This window comes from Crocuta crocuta, unplaced genomic scaffold (genome assembly GCF_008692635.1).
Source record: "Crocuta crocuta isolate KB4526 unplaced genomic scaffold, BGI_CrCroc_1.0 scaffold477, whole genome shotgun sequence".
NCBI classification, from domain to species: Eukaryota; Metazoa; Chordata; class Mammalia; order Carnivora; family Hyaenidae; genus Crocuta; species Crocuta crocuta.
The window spans coordinates 241,902-260,194 of record NW_027530193.1 but is presented as its reverse complement, the minus strand read 5'-3'; the positions used below and the strand labels follow the sequence as shown (position 1 = coordinate 260,194).

Genomic DNA, 18,293 nt, shown 5'->3' with positions numbered 1-18,293 from the left:
AGGTGCCTCCTTTGGAGTCTTCATCCCATTGAGCTACAGCCCTTGCCCTGGTCTGACACAGCCCAGACTTCACGTACAAGTTGTCTGCACACACTGTTTACATCCTTAATGCATGCTCCCTTCTTGATCTGCCCTGGGGCCTGCATGAAGCCCACTACACATCAAAGCCGCCTTTTCTGAGATCCAGGATGACTTCTTTGTTCTCAAAACTACTGGGCACATTTCAACTCTTACCCTAACCAATCCCTCAGAATCATTTGACCCTCTCCTTCTTGTTTATATTTTATTCTTTTTGAAATAAACATCCGTATGGTTTAAAACCCTTAAAATCTAAAAAGGTACAGTGAAAAGTCACACACACACACACCATACCACACATACACACATAACACAAACACACATACAAATGTGAACACGCACATATAGGTACACACACAATGTACAAAGCCACTTTTATTAGCTTCCAGAGTTACTTTAATCAAATACAAGCACCTAGAAACACATGATCACCACCTTTTCTCACAAATGGTAACATACTGTACTTACTATTGGCCACCTTGCTTTTTTTGGGCAAATAATGTATCTAAAGAACTTCTATCTCTTTACTTTCTACTTTCCTTACAGCCATACAGTATTCCCCCCGATAGATGTATGTGATTTATTGAACTAGTCTCTCATTGTTGCATTGATGGGTTGTTGCCAATATTTTGCCATTATGCCAATACCTAAATGAGCAATCTTGAAGCCACCACTTCTCATGTGAGCAAATATATCTGTGGGATATATTTCCAAAAAGGGAAATTGCCGGGTTAAACAATGCATTTGTAATTTTGATAGATGTTGCCAATTTGCTCTCCATAGGGTTACACCAATTTACTTTGCCTTCAAGCAATGTGCAAAAGCACCTGTCTCCCCACAGGGGTTCCAACAGAGTATATCATCAAACCTTTGGATTTTTGTCCAAGAGGTGAAGAATGCTAGTTTTGTTTCTCTTATGAACTAATTTTAACACCTTTTCATAAATGAAGGTCCATTTTCATTTTCTGTTCTGTAAACTATTGGTTCATATCTCCCATCTGTTTTTCTACCAGGGTTTTGAATTGATTTCTGGAAACTCTTTATATATTTATATTGTGAGTTGAAAATACTTTTGCCCAATTTTTCACTTGTCTTTTGACTTTATTTATGCTATTTTAGCCATACAAAGGTTGTTTTTCATTTTTGTTTGTGGTCAAATTTTTAAGTCTTTTCTTCTAAGACTTTGAATCTAGAAATGCCCTTCTGACTCCAAAGCTATAATGTATACCTTAAAGGCTTTTTTTCTGGTGCCTTTATGGTTTCTGTGAGTACCTATAAATCTTTGACTTATTTAAAAGTTATCCTTTGACAGGGAAGAAGCTGTGGATCCAACATCGTTTTTCCCCAGATCCCTGACCTCCATCTCAGAACACTCTGCCCTTGGCTTCAAAGCCTCCATGCTCTCCTATTTCTCTAGTCCCTACTTCTCAACCTATTTCACAGTCTTCTCCTCCTCCACTTTGCTTTCAAATACTGGAGCTCAACATTTAAGACTCATTGGTTCTCTGCTCTTCTCTGTGGTTCTCACTCGTTTCTTTATGTCTTTGCAAATGTCATCCTCACCATGGGCTAAGAACGTCCAAGTTCATTTCCCCCAGAAGTTCCAGACTTGCACAACCGTCTACATACTCAGACATCTCCCCTGGATGAGTGTCTCAAGAGTAACGTGTCTGACCCTGTCAAACCTGCACCTCCCCAGGCCTTCTCACACTCACAAAAATGATACCAGCATGCTGGAAAATGTGCTGCGCTAGAAGCCTGGGAGACACCCTTTACTCCTTCATTTCTCTCTCCCTCTACATCCATCCACTGTCAAGACGTACCAACTTTATTCCCAAAACAGATCCCAGATCCATCCACTTATTTCCATCTCCTCTGCTTCTACCACCTTAGAGGACAACACCAGCCTTCACTTACCCTCCCATGTGGTCTCTCTGTATCCACTCTTGCCCTTGAGAGCTGTTTAAACTGCACTATGATCATTCATCCAATCTCAATCTCTCCCTTTCTCACTAACAAAGCCCACTGACTTACTTTGACTAACAGAATGTGATGAATGTAGTCATGTGCCAATTCTCTTTCTCCTTCTTCCTTCTCTCTCTCTCTCTCTCTCTCTCTCTCACACACACACACACCATGTGTCCTTTCAATAATTCTTAGCACAAAGTCAGAAATCTTCAGCAGAAGTCATATTTATAAACTCAATGGAGGACCGTGGGGGAGAAGAAGGGGGGAAATAGTGGGGGAGAGGGAGAGAGGCAAACCATGAAAGACTCTTGAATACTGAGAACAAACTGAGGACTGATGGGTGTTGGGGGGAGGGGGGAGATAGGCATGGAGGAGGGCACTTGTGGGGATGAGCACTGGGTGTTATATGGAAACCAACTTGACAATAAACTATTTTTTAAAAAGTCATATTTATAGCCATAACAATGGAAAATTCTACCTACAGCCAGGAAGGGTGGACTGAGGGGGTGACATTTGCAGCGCCCCTCGAAGAACAAATAGACATTTGTTGGGTGAAAATGCCTGGGGGATTCCTATCAGAATCTGTGCATAAAGAGGCTTGTGGGGATGAGCACCGGGTGTTATATGGAAACCACCTTGACAATAAACTATTTGTAAAAAAAAAAAAATGCCATATATATATATAAAAAAAAAAGAGGCACAGAGCTATAAATGAGCATGAGAAGTGACCAGAGATTCATCTATGTAACCAAAGCATTATTTATGTTAAGAAAAACATGGAAATAAGTCCCAGCTAGTTTTATGGAACACTGGTAGTTTAGGTTAGATTCCCCTGAAGTAGAGCCTGAGATGGGGATTCCTATGACACTGGCATTCCTTTTGAGAAGTGACTCAGAAGAGATGGGAGGAAAGCAGGACAGAGCAGGGAAACGGGCTAGGCAAGGCGGCTATGCCAGCTGGAGCTCTGTAGGGAGCTGTAGAATTGCTCCCTGCTTGAGAAGAGGACCTTCCTGGTCTTCTAGACCATCCCCCACAACCCTCCCCATTGACAGTTCCCATCTGGCAAAGGCCAGTTCTCCAGAGAAGGGGCAGCCGTGAATGGTTAGCAGCCAGCACTCACATCAGCTGGGTGAGGGGTTCCCTGGCCTGGTGACGGGAATCCACAACACTCATCTCCAGTACTTATAACACCCTGAGAGGCAGAAGTTATTTCTCCCATTTGACAGAAAGCTGACACAGCTTGCATAGGGTTAGAGCGGGCATCAGGCTGGAATGTCCAAGAGCTGGATTTGAATCTAGGTCTGCTGAGCCCACAGCCCAGTTATTATTCTCTTCACCCTCATCCCAGCATCACATAACCCAGGAAATATTATCCTTGTAACTCCTGGCCAGGGTCTGCTCTCAACAGGGGGAAAAGCTGATCTCTACCAGCCTCTCCCCCACCCCCGCCCCTGCCCCCCCGAAGCTGCTGATGAACCACAAGCCATGCCTGAGAAGTGCATTTCAGCCTCAGACCACGCAGGCAGGTCTGGTGCAAAAGAAACACAGTGTCCAGAGAGGGGGAAAGGGATACTGTATGACAGCTAAGGCAGCCAGGCAGGAATTTTGTGGAAACTTGCAAAAACCAAACAACAAAGGATGCATTTGCAAAAGAAACTTCAAGCACCTAAGAGCTGGTTTGAAAGTTTTGAACAGGGGGCACAGCTGGTTGATATATACCCCATAGGAACCTGTGTTTCCAATCAAGTTTCTAAATAAAGAAGATGGTGTTTCAGGAGAAGGTTACATTAAAGAGCAGGTTTTTAATACGATGAAATTGTATGTTCAGAAAGCAAACGTCTCCCAGAAATGGCTTCCTGCTTATATCCAGAGCTTTGCACATAATAGGTGCCCAATAAAACCTTGCTGGATGGGTGGACCTTCTAGTTAGTTGTATTTATAAAACACATTTTATGCCATTTAGAGTGTGTGTACTCTGAATCTGCTACTGGTGAGAAGACCCTCATTTTGCCCACATGTTTATGTCAGTCCCCCATGACTGGGACCATAAAATTCCTGCAGTTGGTGAGGCACCACACCACGACAGGGCATTCACGTGCATACCTGAGTGTGTGGGTTCAGACAAGCACTTCGGGGAAAGGACTGGAAGAAAAAATTAAGAAGTAGGGGTCCTGGAGCCCCTCAAGCCACTGCGGGCTGCATGTCCTGGAAGAGCCTGCTATTCTTCAGTAAAATCAGCGTGAACAATCTACCACGTTCCCTGTAGGTGGTAGTTGGTTAAAAGACCACAATACTTTGCAGCTCCTCCCATCAAACAGGTGGGGTCTATTTCCCCATTCCTTGAGTCTAGACTGGCTCTCTGACTTGCTTTAACCGATAGAATGTGCTGGAAGTAGTCTTGTGCCAGTTCTAATCCTAGACCTCAACAGGTCTTGCAGCTTCTCTGCTCTTGCTGCCCTGGGAACCCTTCTCCAACCTCAGGCTAGCCTGCCGGGGGACAAGAAACCATCTGGAACAGAAGTGAATGTCTATACAACCAGTCCACAGCAGCTTACAGCCACCACTTACATGGGTCCTAGGCATGACCAGAAGAGCCATCCAGCTGAACCCAACCAAACTGCCAACCCAGGGAATTATGAACGAGATAAGTATTTGTTGTTTTAAGACGCTAAGCTTTGACATGCTTCCTTTTTTTTTTTATGTGTATTTTTGAAGGAGAGAGAGAAAGCATGAGTGGTGAAGGGGCAGAGAGAGAGGGAGACACAGAATCTGAAGCAGGCTCCAGGCCCAGAGCTGTCAGCACAGAGTCTGACGTGGGGCTCGAACCCATGAACTGCGAGATCATGATCTGAGCCAAAGTCGGATGCTCAACTGACTGAGGCACACCCCAGTTTTGACAAAACTTTTGGCAAAAGCCAACTGGAACAGTGTAAGAGTCTAGACTATAATTGCTAAATCTGTTCACATCCAGCTGGGCTCAGAGGGTACTGAGGGTACTGAGTCAATCGCAGGGAATCCTGAATGTGTTCTTTATAAAGTGCTAAGTTAGGGAGACTCTGAGTGACAGCACACAAGACTTAAAGGGATCCTTGGAGAATCCATCTGCCTCGTTTCACTGTCAGAGAAATTAAAGTCCAGAAAAGGGACGGGGCCTCATTTACCCATTATGCAAACCTTTCCTGAGTGCCTTCTATGTGCCAGGCTTTGTAACACATTGGGGGACAGAACAGTGAATGACAGTGCCCTCATGGAGGGCACAGTCTGATGTGGAAATCAGATGTTTACCAAGTCATCACACAGATAACCAGGCGACCACAAACAGTGATAAATGCCATGAATTAAAAGGACATGGTACCATGAGAGAGAATCAAGGGGAGGGAACCTAATTTGGATTTCAGGGTCACCAACAGCTTTCTGAGAAAGTGACACTTAGGCTGAAGCAAGTCAGTGGCGGGCTTGACAGAGTATTCCACAGACACAGCAAGGTGATGTGTGGAGCTTTGAGCCCCAGCTGTCCCACTCCCTGATGAGGATGAGCCAACATCCTCCAGCCTCAGCTTCCTCATCTATAAAATGGGGCTGACGGCAACCTACTACTTCTCAAGACTGTTGTGAAATAACCAAGGAAAAGGCTTTGCACCGTGAAATGCCAGGTGGGCAGGTGAGGGCCCTGCTGTTAACAGCTTATTGGGACCCTCATTTGCCCCCCAGCTCCTCTCCAAGGGACTGTGCTCCCCTGCTCAAGCCTGGGGCAGACATGGAGCCCCACCTTCCATTCTCACAAGAGTACAGTGCCAACACTCTCCATCAGGGTTTGAAACACAACGACCCCTCTGTGCTAGGGCTCTGAGAGCCAGGGCTCAGCGTGTTAGCAAGATGCACCTGAAGCACTGTGAAAGGGCTCTGATGAGATGTCCAGGAGAAAGCTCTGCTCTTTTGAGACAATCACATTTCCAAGCTGATGATGGACAATTAAATGACTTCAGTGGTCTCTTCCAAAATGAGCACTTCCAGGACCTGGAGTCTTGCCCAGCAGAGTCTTTCAGGCTGGCACGAGTCAGTGCCATATAAAGGCTCTGCAGCGGCACCGTGATGCTCATGTGGTCACAGGCCAAAGAAGGGGCATGGCATGGCGATCCCAGCATGAGCACGCCTGCCGTGGCTGGGGAGGGGCATGCAGCACCCCGCGGCGGAGCTCAGAGTACCTTCCCTCCCTGGCAGTGCGCCCCTAAGGGCCACAGGTCCACGCCTTACTCAACATGTCTGCCACCGGGCCTGTCACATAGGAGGGCACACCAATGTTTGTGAATTAATAGAATTCCAGTTCCCCAGCTGGAAAATGTGGGCCCAGCAGCCCAATTTGGACCATCACAGCCAGCCTGGCTGCACAGTGAGAGAGAGGATGGAGGTCAGCTCCAGGGACAGGCTTGTCCTCCAGCTCACCAAGTTCCTCTGCCCCTTGAGCTGCTGCCACTCTGTAGGCACCACTGCCTTAAGGAACCATCCTGCAAGTTGTCAGTCTGCAGTGAGGATCTCCCCAGCATCCTAGTCTACAATGAGGACCCCCCCCCAACATTTCAGTTGGCAGTAGGACCCTCCCTTACCCCAGCCTGCAGTGAGGACCCTCCCCAGCACCCCAGCCTGCAGTGAGGACCCTCCCCAGCACCCCAGCCTGCAGTGAGGACCCTCCCCAGTACCCCAGCCTATAGTGAGGACCCTCCCCAGCATCTCAGCCTGCTTTGAGGACCCTTCCCAGCACCCCAGCCTACAGTCGAAATTCAGATTCTAGCTGGCATCTGGGAATCCCAGAGGGCTAGGGACTGGGACAGCCTTGCCTATGGATGACTCCACTTCCTTCACCACCAGGGAGGACTACAGAGGAAGTCTCTGCTATCCTCCCTGCATACCACACCCCGCAATCCTCCCCAGTGACACCAGACAGCTCTAGGTGTGCAGGAGAAGTCTGCGTGCCTTTGCATGGGCGTGTGTGCCTCTGTATGTCCCACGGGTGCTGTGTGGCAGCAAGAGGCAGATGGCACCAGGGAGCATGTGACAGTCCTCCTCACTACAGCTGAACACTTCTCCTCTGTGCACGGGGAATGAGGGCCACACCTTCTGAGTTTCACCAAGTTTTCAAAGGTGCTCACTTTAAGCCAACAGGAGCCAGGTAAGTGATCTATAGAAAATACTATAGTCCCAGTTGGACTGTCCCTTTTAAGGGGACACTTGATATTCTTGATCATTGTGAGAGAGGACAGTAGTGAGCTAGGCCCCGCTGCTCTGCACCATCCCAGCCTCACCCTGGAGCAGCTGAGCTCCAGCCAGCTCCAGGCCAGACCCCCACACAGGAGGATGGAGCACCCACCTGGCTGGTCGATAGCAGCTCTGGGTTCCCGTCACTCATCCCCACGTAGGCACTGTCACCATCAAACTGGAACAGAGAAAGAGAGAGAAGCGGGTCTGAGTAAGTTTTTAAGAAGGCCCCAGGAGAAGCCCAAGTTCAGTCAGGGGACTGAATACACTGAGGAGGGGCAAGAGCTGTCTGTGGGGCCTGGAGAAGCAAGGTGCTGGCCCAAGGTGCCCAAATCCCATTTAAGCAGGGTTCCCTCTAGGGTGACAGGAGCAGCCCCTGTCCTGTGGCCTCTGTGGGCCCTGTGGGCTTGGACTGGCACCATTCGTTACAGTTAGGATGAAGAGAGGAAAACCTTTCTGCCGTGCCCACAGGCAGCTACTCCTTGTCAGATACTGAGCTCCCCGTCTCTGGAATTATGCAAACGTCTCTCTTGGTCAAAATGACATCAGGCTGGAGCTAGGATTCCACATGATGAAGGGAGGCTAAGATCTTCAGAGCCCAGGGATCATGACACTTGCCCCAGACATGCCCTCCAGGTCTTACTATCCTAAGAAGCTTTTTCCCTCACATTTGCCCCTTAGGCCACCTGTGTCCACAGGCAGAGGACTGTGGTAGAAACCACACACGGAAACTGCAGTCCTATGTTCTGAGAAGCTGCCAATTCTGGATTCAGAAAGATCTCCCTGCAGCAGGAAGCAGGTGCCATGGGGAAGGTGTGGGCTTTGGAGCCACTGGCTTTTTCCCCTGATGCGTGATCTGGAGATGCTGTCTGAACATCCGAGGTCCCTCATCTGTTGAATGAGGATAATGATAGTAGTCCCTTCTTCATGGGGTGCTTCACCGAAACGTGGAGCACTTAGCTCATGTCCAATAAGTTCTCTTCCATTGCGACAGGTGTCTTGGATCAGGTTCCCTAAATTTAGAGCCTAAGACCAGGATTCAAATGCCTGTCATTTTTGAGAAGTGCTCTTTAGGAAACTCTGGAAGGGAGTGAGGTAAGCAGGACAGGGCAGTGGAAGTAGCTAAGCAAAGATATGATCTCAGCTGGAGCCCTGCTGGAGCCTGATCCCAGGGAGGGGGCGGGGGCGGCAGGGCATGAATTGCACCACGGAGTTAAGTCAGTCACTGGCTGTGGGCAGCTCTTAGGGGACAGGGGAAGTCACAGTCTTCTGAACAGGGCAGCCCCCATTTGGCCAAGGACAGTTCCCCAGAGAACTGTGCCAGCTGTGAGCCATTTGCAGCCAGTGTTCTAGCAGATGGGAGATCGCTGTGCAGGCTAGTAAAGGGATCTGGGTGGGGCCCCTATGGCAGCTGGCCATTTTATTTTAATTGAAAATTTAATTTTTTTATTAGGTTATATTCACAGGGTTCTAAATTCCCAAAGCGCAAAAAACAACCAAGTGAAAAGTCTGCTTCCCACCCCACCTCCCAGCCAGCCTCTCCAGAGGCTATCACTGCGTCCACCAGCTTCCTTTACATTCTTTCAGAGATGGTCCACATATATACATTTTATAGCAGTTTCTTTCATATAAATGACAACATACTATACACACTGTTTTGCACCTCATTTTTATCCTAGCAACACATCTTGAGAACCTGTTTATATCAGAACATAATTCTGTCTTCTGGTACCTAGTATTCCATAGTATAGATGTAACAGATATATTTAACTAGGTGAGCTCATGGGCAATTGAGTTGTTTCTAGTCTCTCCCTATTCCAGCATTGCTCTCATGAATATTTTTGTACATCCATCATTTCGCATGGGTGTGAGTTTATCTGTAGTTGTTTGAATAATCGCTGGGTCCAACTGTGCATGCATTTGTAATTCTGATAGGCATTGCCAACCACCTTCGTGGAGACTATAAAAATCTACCCTCCCGCAATCATGCACAAGACCGTCTGGACCCTCGTTACTCAGAGACGCTTTCCTCAACAACTGGTTCTGATGCCAGCCTCCTACCTGAGTGGGTTCTGCGAGCCCACCACCACTATTCTTCCCTTGCCCTGTTCCATTTGTTAATAGGCCCCTTTACTTTCTAGCATTCTATATCATTTACTTATTTACCATGTTCACTGCTTATAGTAGATTCCCCCTATTAAAATTGAGGCTCTTGACGGTCAGGTTATGTTAGTCTTTCTGCCTCCTAACCACCTAGAGTAGTGCCTTGCACAAAGCAGAAAGTCAATAATTGCTTACTGAATGAATGAATGAATGAATGAAGCAACCACTGCACCATTCATATTGTCTTTTCCTAGGGCAGTGTCCCCATCAAAACAGTAGGGTTAATGGCTATTCCAGAATGTCTTCCTGGCATAGGGATGGGCAGAGTCCTTCAGTAACTGCAGGATTAACAAAAGAAAAGGCTGCACCGTGCCTAGAGTCTAGGCATTGGCCCCAAACGCAGGGCTCCATCCACCACACTGCACCTAGAGCTCATGCTTCAAGGCCCTGCTCAGAAACCACCTCCTCCAGGAGGTCTGCCGTGCTCTCGCCTCCTCTGGCTGTCTTTCTTAAAACACAGATGGTCTCCACGTCTGTCTTCTGCCCCAAAGCGGGAGAAGCAAGGAGGTGCTGTGTCCGGTCATCTCCAAACCCTCCAGCACCAGGAACAGGCTGGTATCAGAAGAGAACTAAGCTCCTGAGTACTTTTTGATGCGTCACCATGGCCATATGTTACTTTGATAAAAGTAGAATGTTTTCAAAAACCACACGTAAGTTATAAGCATGTCTTAAAAGAAAGACTAGAAATGGAGGGGGACTGGAGTTTAATCAGATACCTTAAACATTTTATAAAGCAACAGTAATCAAACAGTATGGCATAGGTTAAAACTACAGGAACATGTATCAAAGAAGCAAGGGAAGCTATCCCCCAAAACCCCAAGGAACAGCCCACTTATTAATTGCTTACTTCAACGGAATCATGGCAAAAGGAGGAACCCATCTGCTCTCCCCAATGCACACAATAGGCACTCAACAAATATTTGGTTAATGAATGAATATGCTTGGCACTGAGCAAAATGCTTTCCATAAAAGATCTTATTTCATCCTCAAAACAACCCAGTGAAGCAGGTATTATTTTCCTTGTTTAAAACCAAGGAAACAGGCTGGGAGGATTAGCAGCTGCCTCAAAATTGCACACTTGGTGACAAGCTGGGCTTCACAGTGGGCTGTCTGCTTCTTTGGTTTGGTCTCCCTCACTAGGCTGGAAACTCCTTAAGAGGGGGGATCAAGGCTTTGCTGCACCCCACTAGGGAACCAATCATTAGCCTGGGCCTGGCACATACTAGGTGGCACATAATGAGTATGTGTCAGTGGTTCAGGGAGGGAGGCATTATCTGCAGTGAGCAGTGGGGGATGGCTCTAGGGATATGAGGAAAAGAAAACCCTGGATTTTCATATGTGTCTGCTGGGGGATGCAAGAGGGTTGGCCAGTGGCACCACATGAGGTCACCAGAGCTGGCCTCTCTGGGTTTATTCATTCACTCGTTTATTCAACCAAGAAAGAGCTGCCCCAAGCAGAGTAAAGCTTTCTTCCTGCTTTAGAGGGACCTCAGAAGTTGGCAGAGGTTGCCAAGGAGGGCCCGGGTCAGCCTCTGATTGGTTCCTCCCAGGGGTCCATGGTGCACTGGGAGCACACTGGGCTTGGGGCCTGGCTACTGAGCAGCCATGAACCTGAGGTGTGGGGGGAGTCTGTCCTCTGCCCCCTCTCTGCCAGACCCCTTGCAAGGGAAGGAAGGAGAGAGGATGATCCCGAGAGTCCCAGGCATCCTCTGGCTTGGCCCCGAGGGCCCTATGGCCTGAGGCTTGCCTCCTCAGCCCTTTTGGGGAAAGAACTTATAAGCCAAGGGGAGGAGTCAAAGAGCAAAGCAAGGCCACTACTTCTCTGTGTGCACAAGAACACAAATGCTCACATCGATACCCACCACAGAGCGAACCATGTGTGTGTGTGTGTGTGTGTGTGTGTGTGTGTGGACACAAGTGTACACAACGGACACAGTGTGCCCAAGCGTGGTGACCACCTACACACCACAAACCAGTGGGCGATCCCTGTCACACACAACACAGCATTCAGGAATGCACTTAGTCACACACATACCATGTCCATGGGTAACACAAACCAACACAAAGGAGCATAGCACAAGCATGAGACCCGTTACATGACTGGTCCTCAATGCCCGCAAGATGCACACACGGACAGGAAGCATTGCCCAGATGTGTTTAAATATACATTCATCTACAACTGTATAAATAGAACTCACATAAATGTGCACACAAACATATAAGGCATGAGCACATAGAGACATACACAAAGCAAAGATACGCAAGAACTTAAATTCCATGCATATTTCACAATCTATCGGTCCCTCAGCCAAAACTATTTTTTTCCACACCACACAACCTTCTGTATGCTTTAAAATCAGGGAGTGGGGGGAATGTAGGGGAAACAAGAGCCTAAGAATTTCCACGAAACGCCAGGAGAACATCCTCTTACCACTGACTGGAATAGATTAATTTTCCCCATTTCATATTCTAATTATAATTCCTTTTCCCATCGCCATCTTCAGTCCTCATTACAGCTGGAAGATTGTTCTGCAAAAGCCAGACCTTCATCTTCTCTTCCCAAGAGTTTTGTCATGGAAATGAGTTTTGGAATCTGAAAGGACCCACATTTTTGCAAATATTGAATGTGTGGGGATAACCCTTTCATGACGGCCACCAGGGACTCTGTTCACAGAAGCTTCTAAAGAGTCTGTCTCTCCCCCACACTGTGTGGTCCCTGGGCAAGAGGGGTTCCTGGGCCCCTATTCAATAGCCCTCCCAACCTAGGTCCTGTTTTTATCTTTAAAGGCACTTAGCAAATAGGCAGCCAAGGTGAAAGGTGAGAGCCCTGATCTTAGAGTCAGATGATGCCAGCTCCATCGGCATAATCCTGAGCAAGTGCCAAAGCTGCTCTGTGCCTCAGTTTCCTTATTCTTACGACCCACAGAGTCACTGATTCATAATAGCTATAAATTTAATATCTGTGGGATGGAGAAATGAGATAGCTGGATGGATGAATCGATGGGAAAAGGGAGGGAGTGAAGGATAAGATGGATGGATGGGATGGATGGATGGATGGATGGATGGATGGATGGATGATAGACAGTATAGATCAGTGCAGTCTAATAGAAGTATAATACAAGTCACAAATGCAAGCTACGTTAAATCATTTTAAATTTTCTAGTGGTCACAGCTAACAAAGCAAATACAAACAAGGGAAATTAATTTTAATGACATTTTATTTAACCCAATATTTTTACCATATTATGATTAGAACATGTGATCAACAGAAAAATTATGAATGAGATGGTTTACAGTTGTTGTTTTTGTTTTTGGTAATGTCTTTGAAATCTGGTGTGTATTTTACATTATAGCACATCTCAGTTTAGACTTAGCCACACTTCAAGTGTTCAAAAGTCATATGTGGCTGGCGGTTGACATAGTGAATAAAGAAGGAAATAGTTATAATGGGTAAAATGAGTGGATTGATGGTGGGTGGGTGTATTGGTGGGTCAGTGGGATGGATGGATGACACTTAGGTATGTAGAGAAAAGAAGCAGTTTGGAGGAATGAATGGAATCAACGGGCCAGTAGGTGGATAAACGGATGACTCAGTGATTTGGATAGCATATTTAGAAGGTAGGATATGTGGGAGGGTAGGAAGGATGGATGGATGCTTGGAATTTGTGATGAGAGGGATGAATGGATGGATGGATGGGATGCTGGGTGAGAATGAAGAGACAGGTGGATAAGAAGATACTTGGAATGGTGGATGAGATAGAGAGATGGGTAGGATGCCTGGGTTGATGGAATGGGTTGAATGGGTGAGATAGATAAGTGGGTGGATAACAGTATCTGGTATTTCCTTCTCACTCTAACCACACTTTCCCTGGACAATGTCATGGCTTCTTGGGGTTATAACATGTCACTGACTCTCAAATGCTTATCTTCAGCCAAGTTACCTCCAGATTCCAACGTACAGTTTCTCCTGGACATCTGGTCCATGAGCATCTCAAATTCCACACACCCCACACTGAACTCATGACATGGAGCATGAACCTGTTCTTTCTCCAGTGGTCTGCTACCATGAGAGAAGATGTCACCCTCTGCACGGGACACAGGCAGTACCTCCAGGATGACTCTAGACCCTGCCACTCCTCTGTCCCCCTAATCCAAACACCCACAGTGGCTTTGTGCTCAGCTCCTCCCCATCCCTAATCCATCCTCCACCCTGGCTGTCACTAGTGATCACTTCAGTGCTAAGATCAAAACCCTACAGTGATACCACATCTTAGCCATGCCCCACAGGACCCTCCACAGTAACTGGCCCTGAGTCTCAGCTCCCTCAGTGCTCCCTAAAGGTTGCAGGAACCTGTAGAGCTCCTGCCTTTACACACATTGTCCCATAGTCAGCCCAGAGCACCCCTTCCTCCCCTTCTCTACCCACTAAAATTCAAATCTCTCTCTGTCTTTTGTTTCTGGCTATGTGCTCCACCCTGAGTGGTCTTGCTTGCTGCTGTAGACTTGCGTTCTTGGGCCCAATTGTAAAGCCTCCCTCCCAAGTCACTCTGGTCTTAATTCAATTTCTATATGTGGTATACCATTCTAGGCAGCAGCATGGATTCCTGAATTCAGGTTTTAGTTCCACCAGTAACTAGCTGTGTGTGACCTTGGATTTAACCTCTTATTGCTATTATGTGCTAAACTCTTATCCCCATGTCAGCCACAAACCCCTCCATCTATCACAGGACCATGTCTCCTATGTCACTGAGGCTGTTAGCTATCCCCTCAAATACCTCCCCTCCCTGACATTGTTGACACATACCCATCCTGACTTCCTTCCTTTCTATCTGAAAAGGTGAAGTATCTCCATCCTGTTCAAGGTCAACCCATTCACTTCAACCCCACCCGCCCACATCTTCCCCTCATTCACTCTTACTCCCCGTCTTGGGTGTAGGATCTGGTTTAAATATGCAGAAGCAAAATGAAATCAGTCCATGCCCTTGTATATCATATACTAAGCACCCACAATGTACCAAGGAATACCCAACACTGAGTATCTACAATTAATAAAACCTGTCACAAGGCACAGAAATGTAAAAGCAAAGGGATTCTGAGGTTACAGAGGGGGCAACTGTCATTCATTGAACAATGTCTAGATAGTGCATACTCTGTGCCCAACATAGCACTGACACACAAGGCACACCATAATGATTCTGACACAGCCCCTGACCTCAAGGAACCCCCAGTTCTATGGAGAAGCTGCAAAGAAATCAAATGTTCTACACTCCAAATCTGAGAAAGACAGGCAGTTCTTTGGCCATAGTCCTAAGATGGGAACAAGTAACTTCAGAACTTGTTTGAAGCCTGTCCCATCTGGTCAGTGGCAGCTTCTCATTCACCCAGCCTCTGAAAGCCCGGCAATCAATGTCAGTCTTACCCCAATAGCCACATGTCCATCTCTGGGGCTCAGCCAGTCCCAGAACCTCCTGCTTACAAGAGTCCCTGTACTCTAAGACTCCGTGCTCCCCCGGAGCCCTACAAAGCTCAGCTCATGCTTGGTTTGGAGAGGCTAGCTTTACAAAGTACAGCAATGACTTCACACTCGAGATATCAAATAATGGCTTCTTCTTTGACAAATGTGACAATCACTGGGGAGCAGAAGCACGGAAGAAGGCATCTCAAGAGAGGCATCCTGAAAAGGTAACTTGGAAGCTCCATGATGGAGGACACACAGGCGCTGGGCAGGCGAGGAGCAGGGAACACAGCACCCCAGGCTGCTGTGAGCTCAGGCCAGTGAGCACCTACCAGACCTCATTCGTGATGACTGGAACCCTCCCAGAAATGCCAAGGCTGCATGAGCAGCCCTACTGCAGAGATGAGCAAGGCAAGGCTCAGGGTGGCTGGAGAGCTTGCCCAAAGCCACCCAGCCAGTTCTAGACCTGGGCTTGACTCCAGGTACCAGAGCAACAGTTGTTCTATAGAAGCTGCTTCCCCCCGCTTCCCCCCTGCACAGAGACACAGATCAAAGACCAAGGATGCACAGCCCCCAGTGCAGCCAGTAGCAGGCACTGAGAGATGCACCTCACAGAGATCTAAAGAGGAAACAATCAAAGCAGCGTACACTGCGCCTGCCTGCCCCCACGTTGGACCGTGAGAACACTCCTTCTGCACAGATAAAACACGGCTCAAAAGCTAGAGGCAGTGAATGTGGCGGCTGCACCCTGGGCCCTGCCGAGAGTGCGGTTTTATGTGGCAGAATCACAGAGAGATGTTCATCAGGACCAGGGAGAGAGGGGGGAGGGCAGAGAGGCACAGGGCAGATGGAAGGGGGCCAAGGATAGAGTCTCGGGCGCCAACGTGCTTAGAGAAGCATGATAGTACCCTGGTTACAAACGTGGTCCTGGTGCCAGCCTGCCTAGGTCCAAATCTTGGCCTTGCTCTTCAAGCTGTGTGACTTTTTGACTAAGTTACTGTTGTCTCAGTTTCGTCATCTGGAAAATGGATATGACTATCATTTAGACTGAATAAGTCAATAAATCGAAAGTACTTAGAAGAGTGCCTGGTATGCAGAAAGAACTCAATCATTGTCAGCTATTACTTCTATTAGTTAATCCTCAGAACAACCCTGAGAGGTTGCTATAACTACCTCTCTTCCGTAGGTGAGGAAACTGAGTGGGGCTTCAGGCAAACCTCAGAGTCTTAAACATGGGAAAGACCCCTGATGCCTCTATCTGCCATACATAATTTGAAATAAAATTCGTAAACTAAAATCTCATAAGAGAGTTTGAGAGTTCATTTTTTTTCCATGATGATGACTTTCATGCTTTGTTTCTATATATCAAGTATCAATTTCTCTCCAAAAAAGTTCTTCTCCTTATTGGTGTACCTACTTTGCTGGGCATAGTGCACATTCTTATTCTGCCCACTGAGAAATCCAGCACTATGACTGGCCCAGAGAGGTTAGGGGATTAGCCCAAGGCCACACAGCCAGGATATGGCACAGCTGAGTCTGTAGTCCAGGCTGCTGATCCCCTAAAAGCCTATATTGGCTTCCCAGCCCTACCGTTTCTAAGCTATATGAACCAGAGCAGGTGACCTCACAACTTTGGGCCTGGGGCCACATCTACCAGTAAGGGACAATGATGCCCAGTGGCGCTGGGAGCAGACTTGTGAGCAAGCCCAGTGTTCTAGCTACTGCAGGACCCTCCTCCCCACTGCTGACAAAAGTTGGCGTGGATGGTGCTGCCTGTTTTAGTCATAAAATACATTGAGAGGTAGTGTAAAAATACAGTGATCACTACGGCTCCCATGGTGGGATTACCAGGCACCTGCCACCTCTGGGAGATAGAAGTCAGTGTCCCCATTTTACAGATGGAGAAGCAGACCCTTCTCAACTGGCTCCGGCCATTCTCCATCTAGACCTGTGCTGTCCAGTATGGCGGCCACCAGCTACATTTGGCCCCTGAGCCCTGGGAACCCAGCTAGTCCAAATTAAGATGTATGTAAGTGTAAACTACACACCAGGTCTCAGATTTAGAGCAACCACAAAAGGATGTAAAATGCCTCATCAGTATGTTTCTCCTGATTACATGCTGAAATGGTAACACTTTGGATATATGAAGCTAACTAAAATATATTATTAAAATTAGTTTCACCTGTTCCTTTTTACTTTTTATAAAATGTTTATTTATTTTTAAGAGAGAGAGAGAGAGAGAGGCAGAGAGAGAGGGGGACAGAGGATCTGAAGTAGGCTCCACTCTGACAGCAAACAGCCCGATGCAGGGCTTGAACTCACGAGCCATGAGATTATAACCTGAGCTGAAGCTGGATACTTAACTGCCTGAGCCACCCAGGCGCCCCCTGTTTCATTTTTTCCGATGTGGCTACTAGAGAATTTAAAATTACAAGTGTGGTTTGCATTACATTTCTACTGGACAGCACTGGTTGAGATGCGGTCCTAGCCACTCTCTGCTCCAGCCCCAGAACCCTGGGGATAGAAGAGTCCACATCAGCAATAGCTAAATTCTCTGTGATAGATATGGGGAAACTGAGGCCTGGCGGAGAGACAGTGACTTGTTTAGGCAAGAGTTTGGTACAGAGACACACCACTCATTCAACAAGTATTACTTGAGTTCTAGGCATTGGGTTACAGCAGAGAATAAAATATGGAGCAACCTCCCAGCCCAGGGGCAACATGGTGAGGACTCCGGATTCCTTGCTTGGCCACGTCCCCACAGACCAGAGCAGCTGGACTCAACTGTACAGTCAGATCTGATCACAGAGCTCAGGGCCTGCAGGCAGGAAGACACAAGGGAGCTCCTGCTCCAACCGGGAGCAGAGCCACCTCAAAGACCCCTGGTGAGTCCCACACAGGCCATTAGCCAGCTGCGGCTGCCAGGAGAGCCTGATGGACAGGGCAGCCCAGTGGGCACAGCATGGCTGCCTGGTGGGCCCGTGGCAGCTTACACACCATCCGCGCCACCGCAGATTTATGGCAAAAATTATCCTCTCTCTCAGCTCCATTTAAAGCCATTTGGAGCTCGCTCCCATCCCCGATTATAAATCTAATTGCACATTCCAAACAGACAAGCGCTCATTAAGCTTTAATTATGCACATGTTGTTTTCAACAAACATTTTCATTTGGCCGCTGTGAGGGGGAATGTTTCCAAGGGGGCTGCAGACGCCGCCTATGGCTGGAAAGAGCAGGCTGGGAAGTGGGTCAGGGTGTGGTCACATAAGGCTGTCCAAGGGCAGGCAAGGACCCCAGCAGATCTGGCTCAGCCTTCCAGGGCCTCCCACTGGGCTCCTGTGGCAGGAGATGCCGGTGCGTGTGTTGTCAGCCGGTCCC

The 18,293-nt window shown here is 47.7% G+C and overlaps 1 protein-coding gene across 1 annotated transcript in view; it reads right to left on the bottom strand.

The window, feature by feature from the left end:
- The window catches only part of TOX2 (TOX high mobility group box family member 2), a 134,595-nt gene that overhangs the window by 73,078 nt on the left and 43,224 nt on the right, over positions 1–18,293 (bottom strand). The window contains exon 3 of the mRNA XM_077765291.1: positions 7,412–7,477. Within this exon, the coding sequence (XP_077621417.1) occupies positions 7,412–7,477 (66 nt within the window). The remainder of the gene's footprint in view (positions 1–7,411; positions 7,478–18,293) is intronic.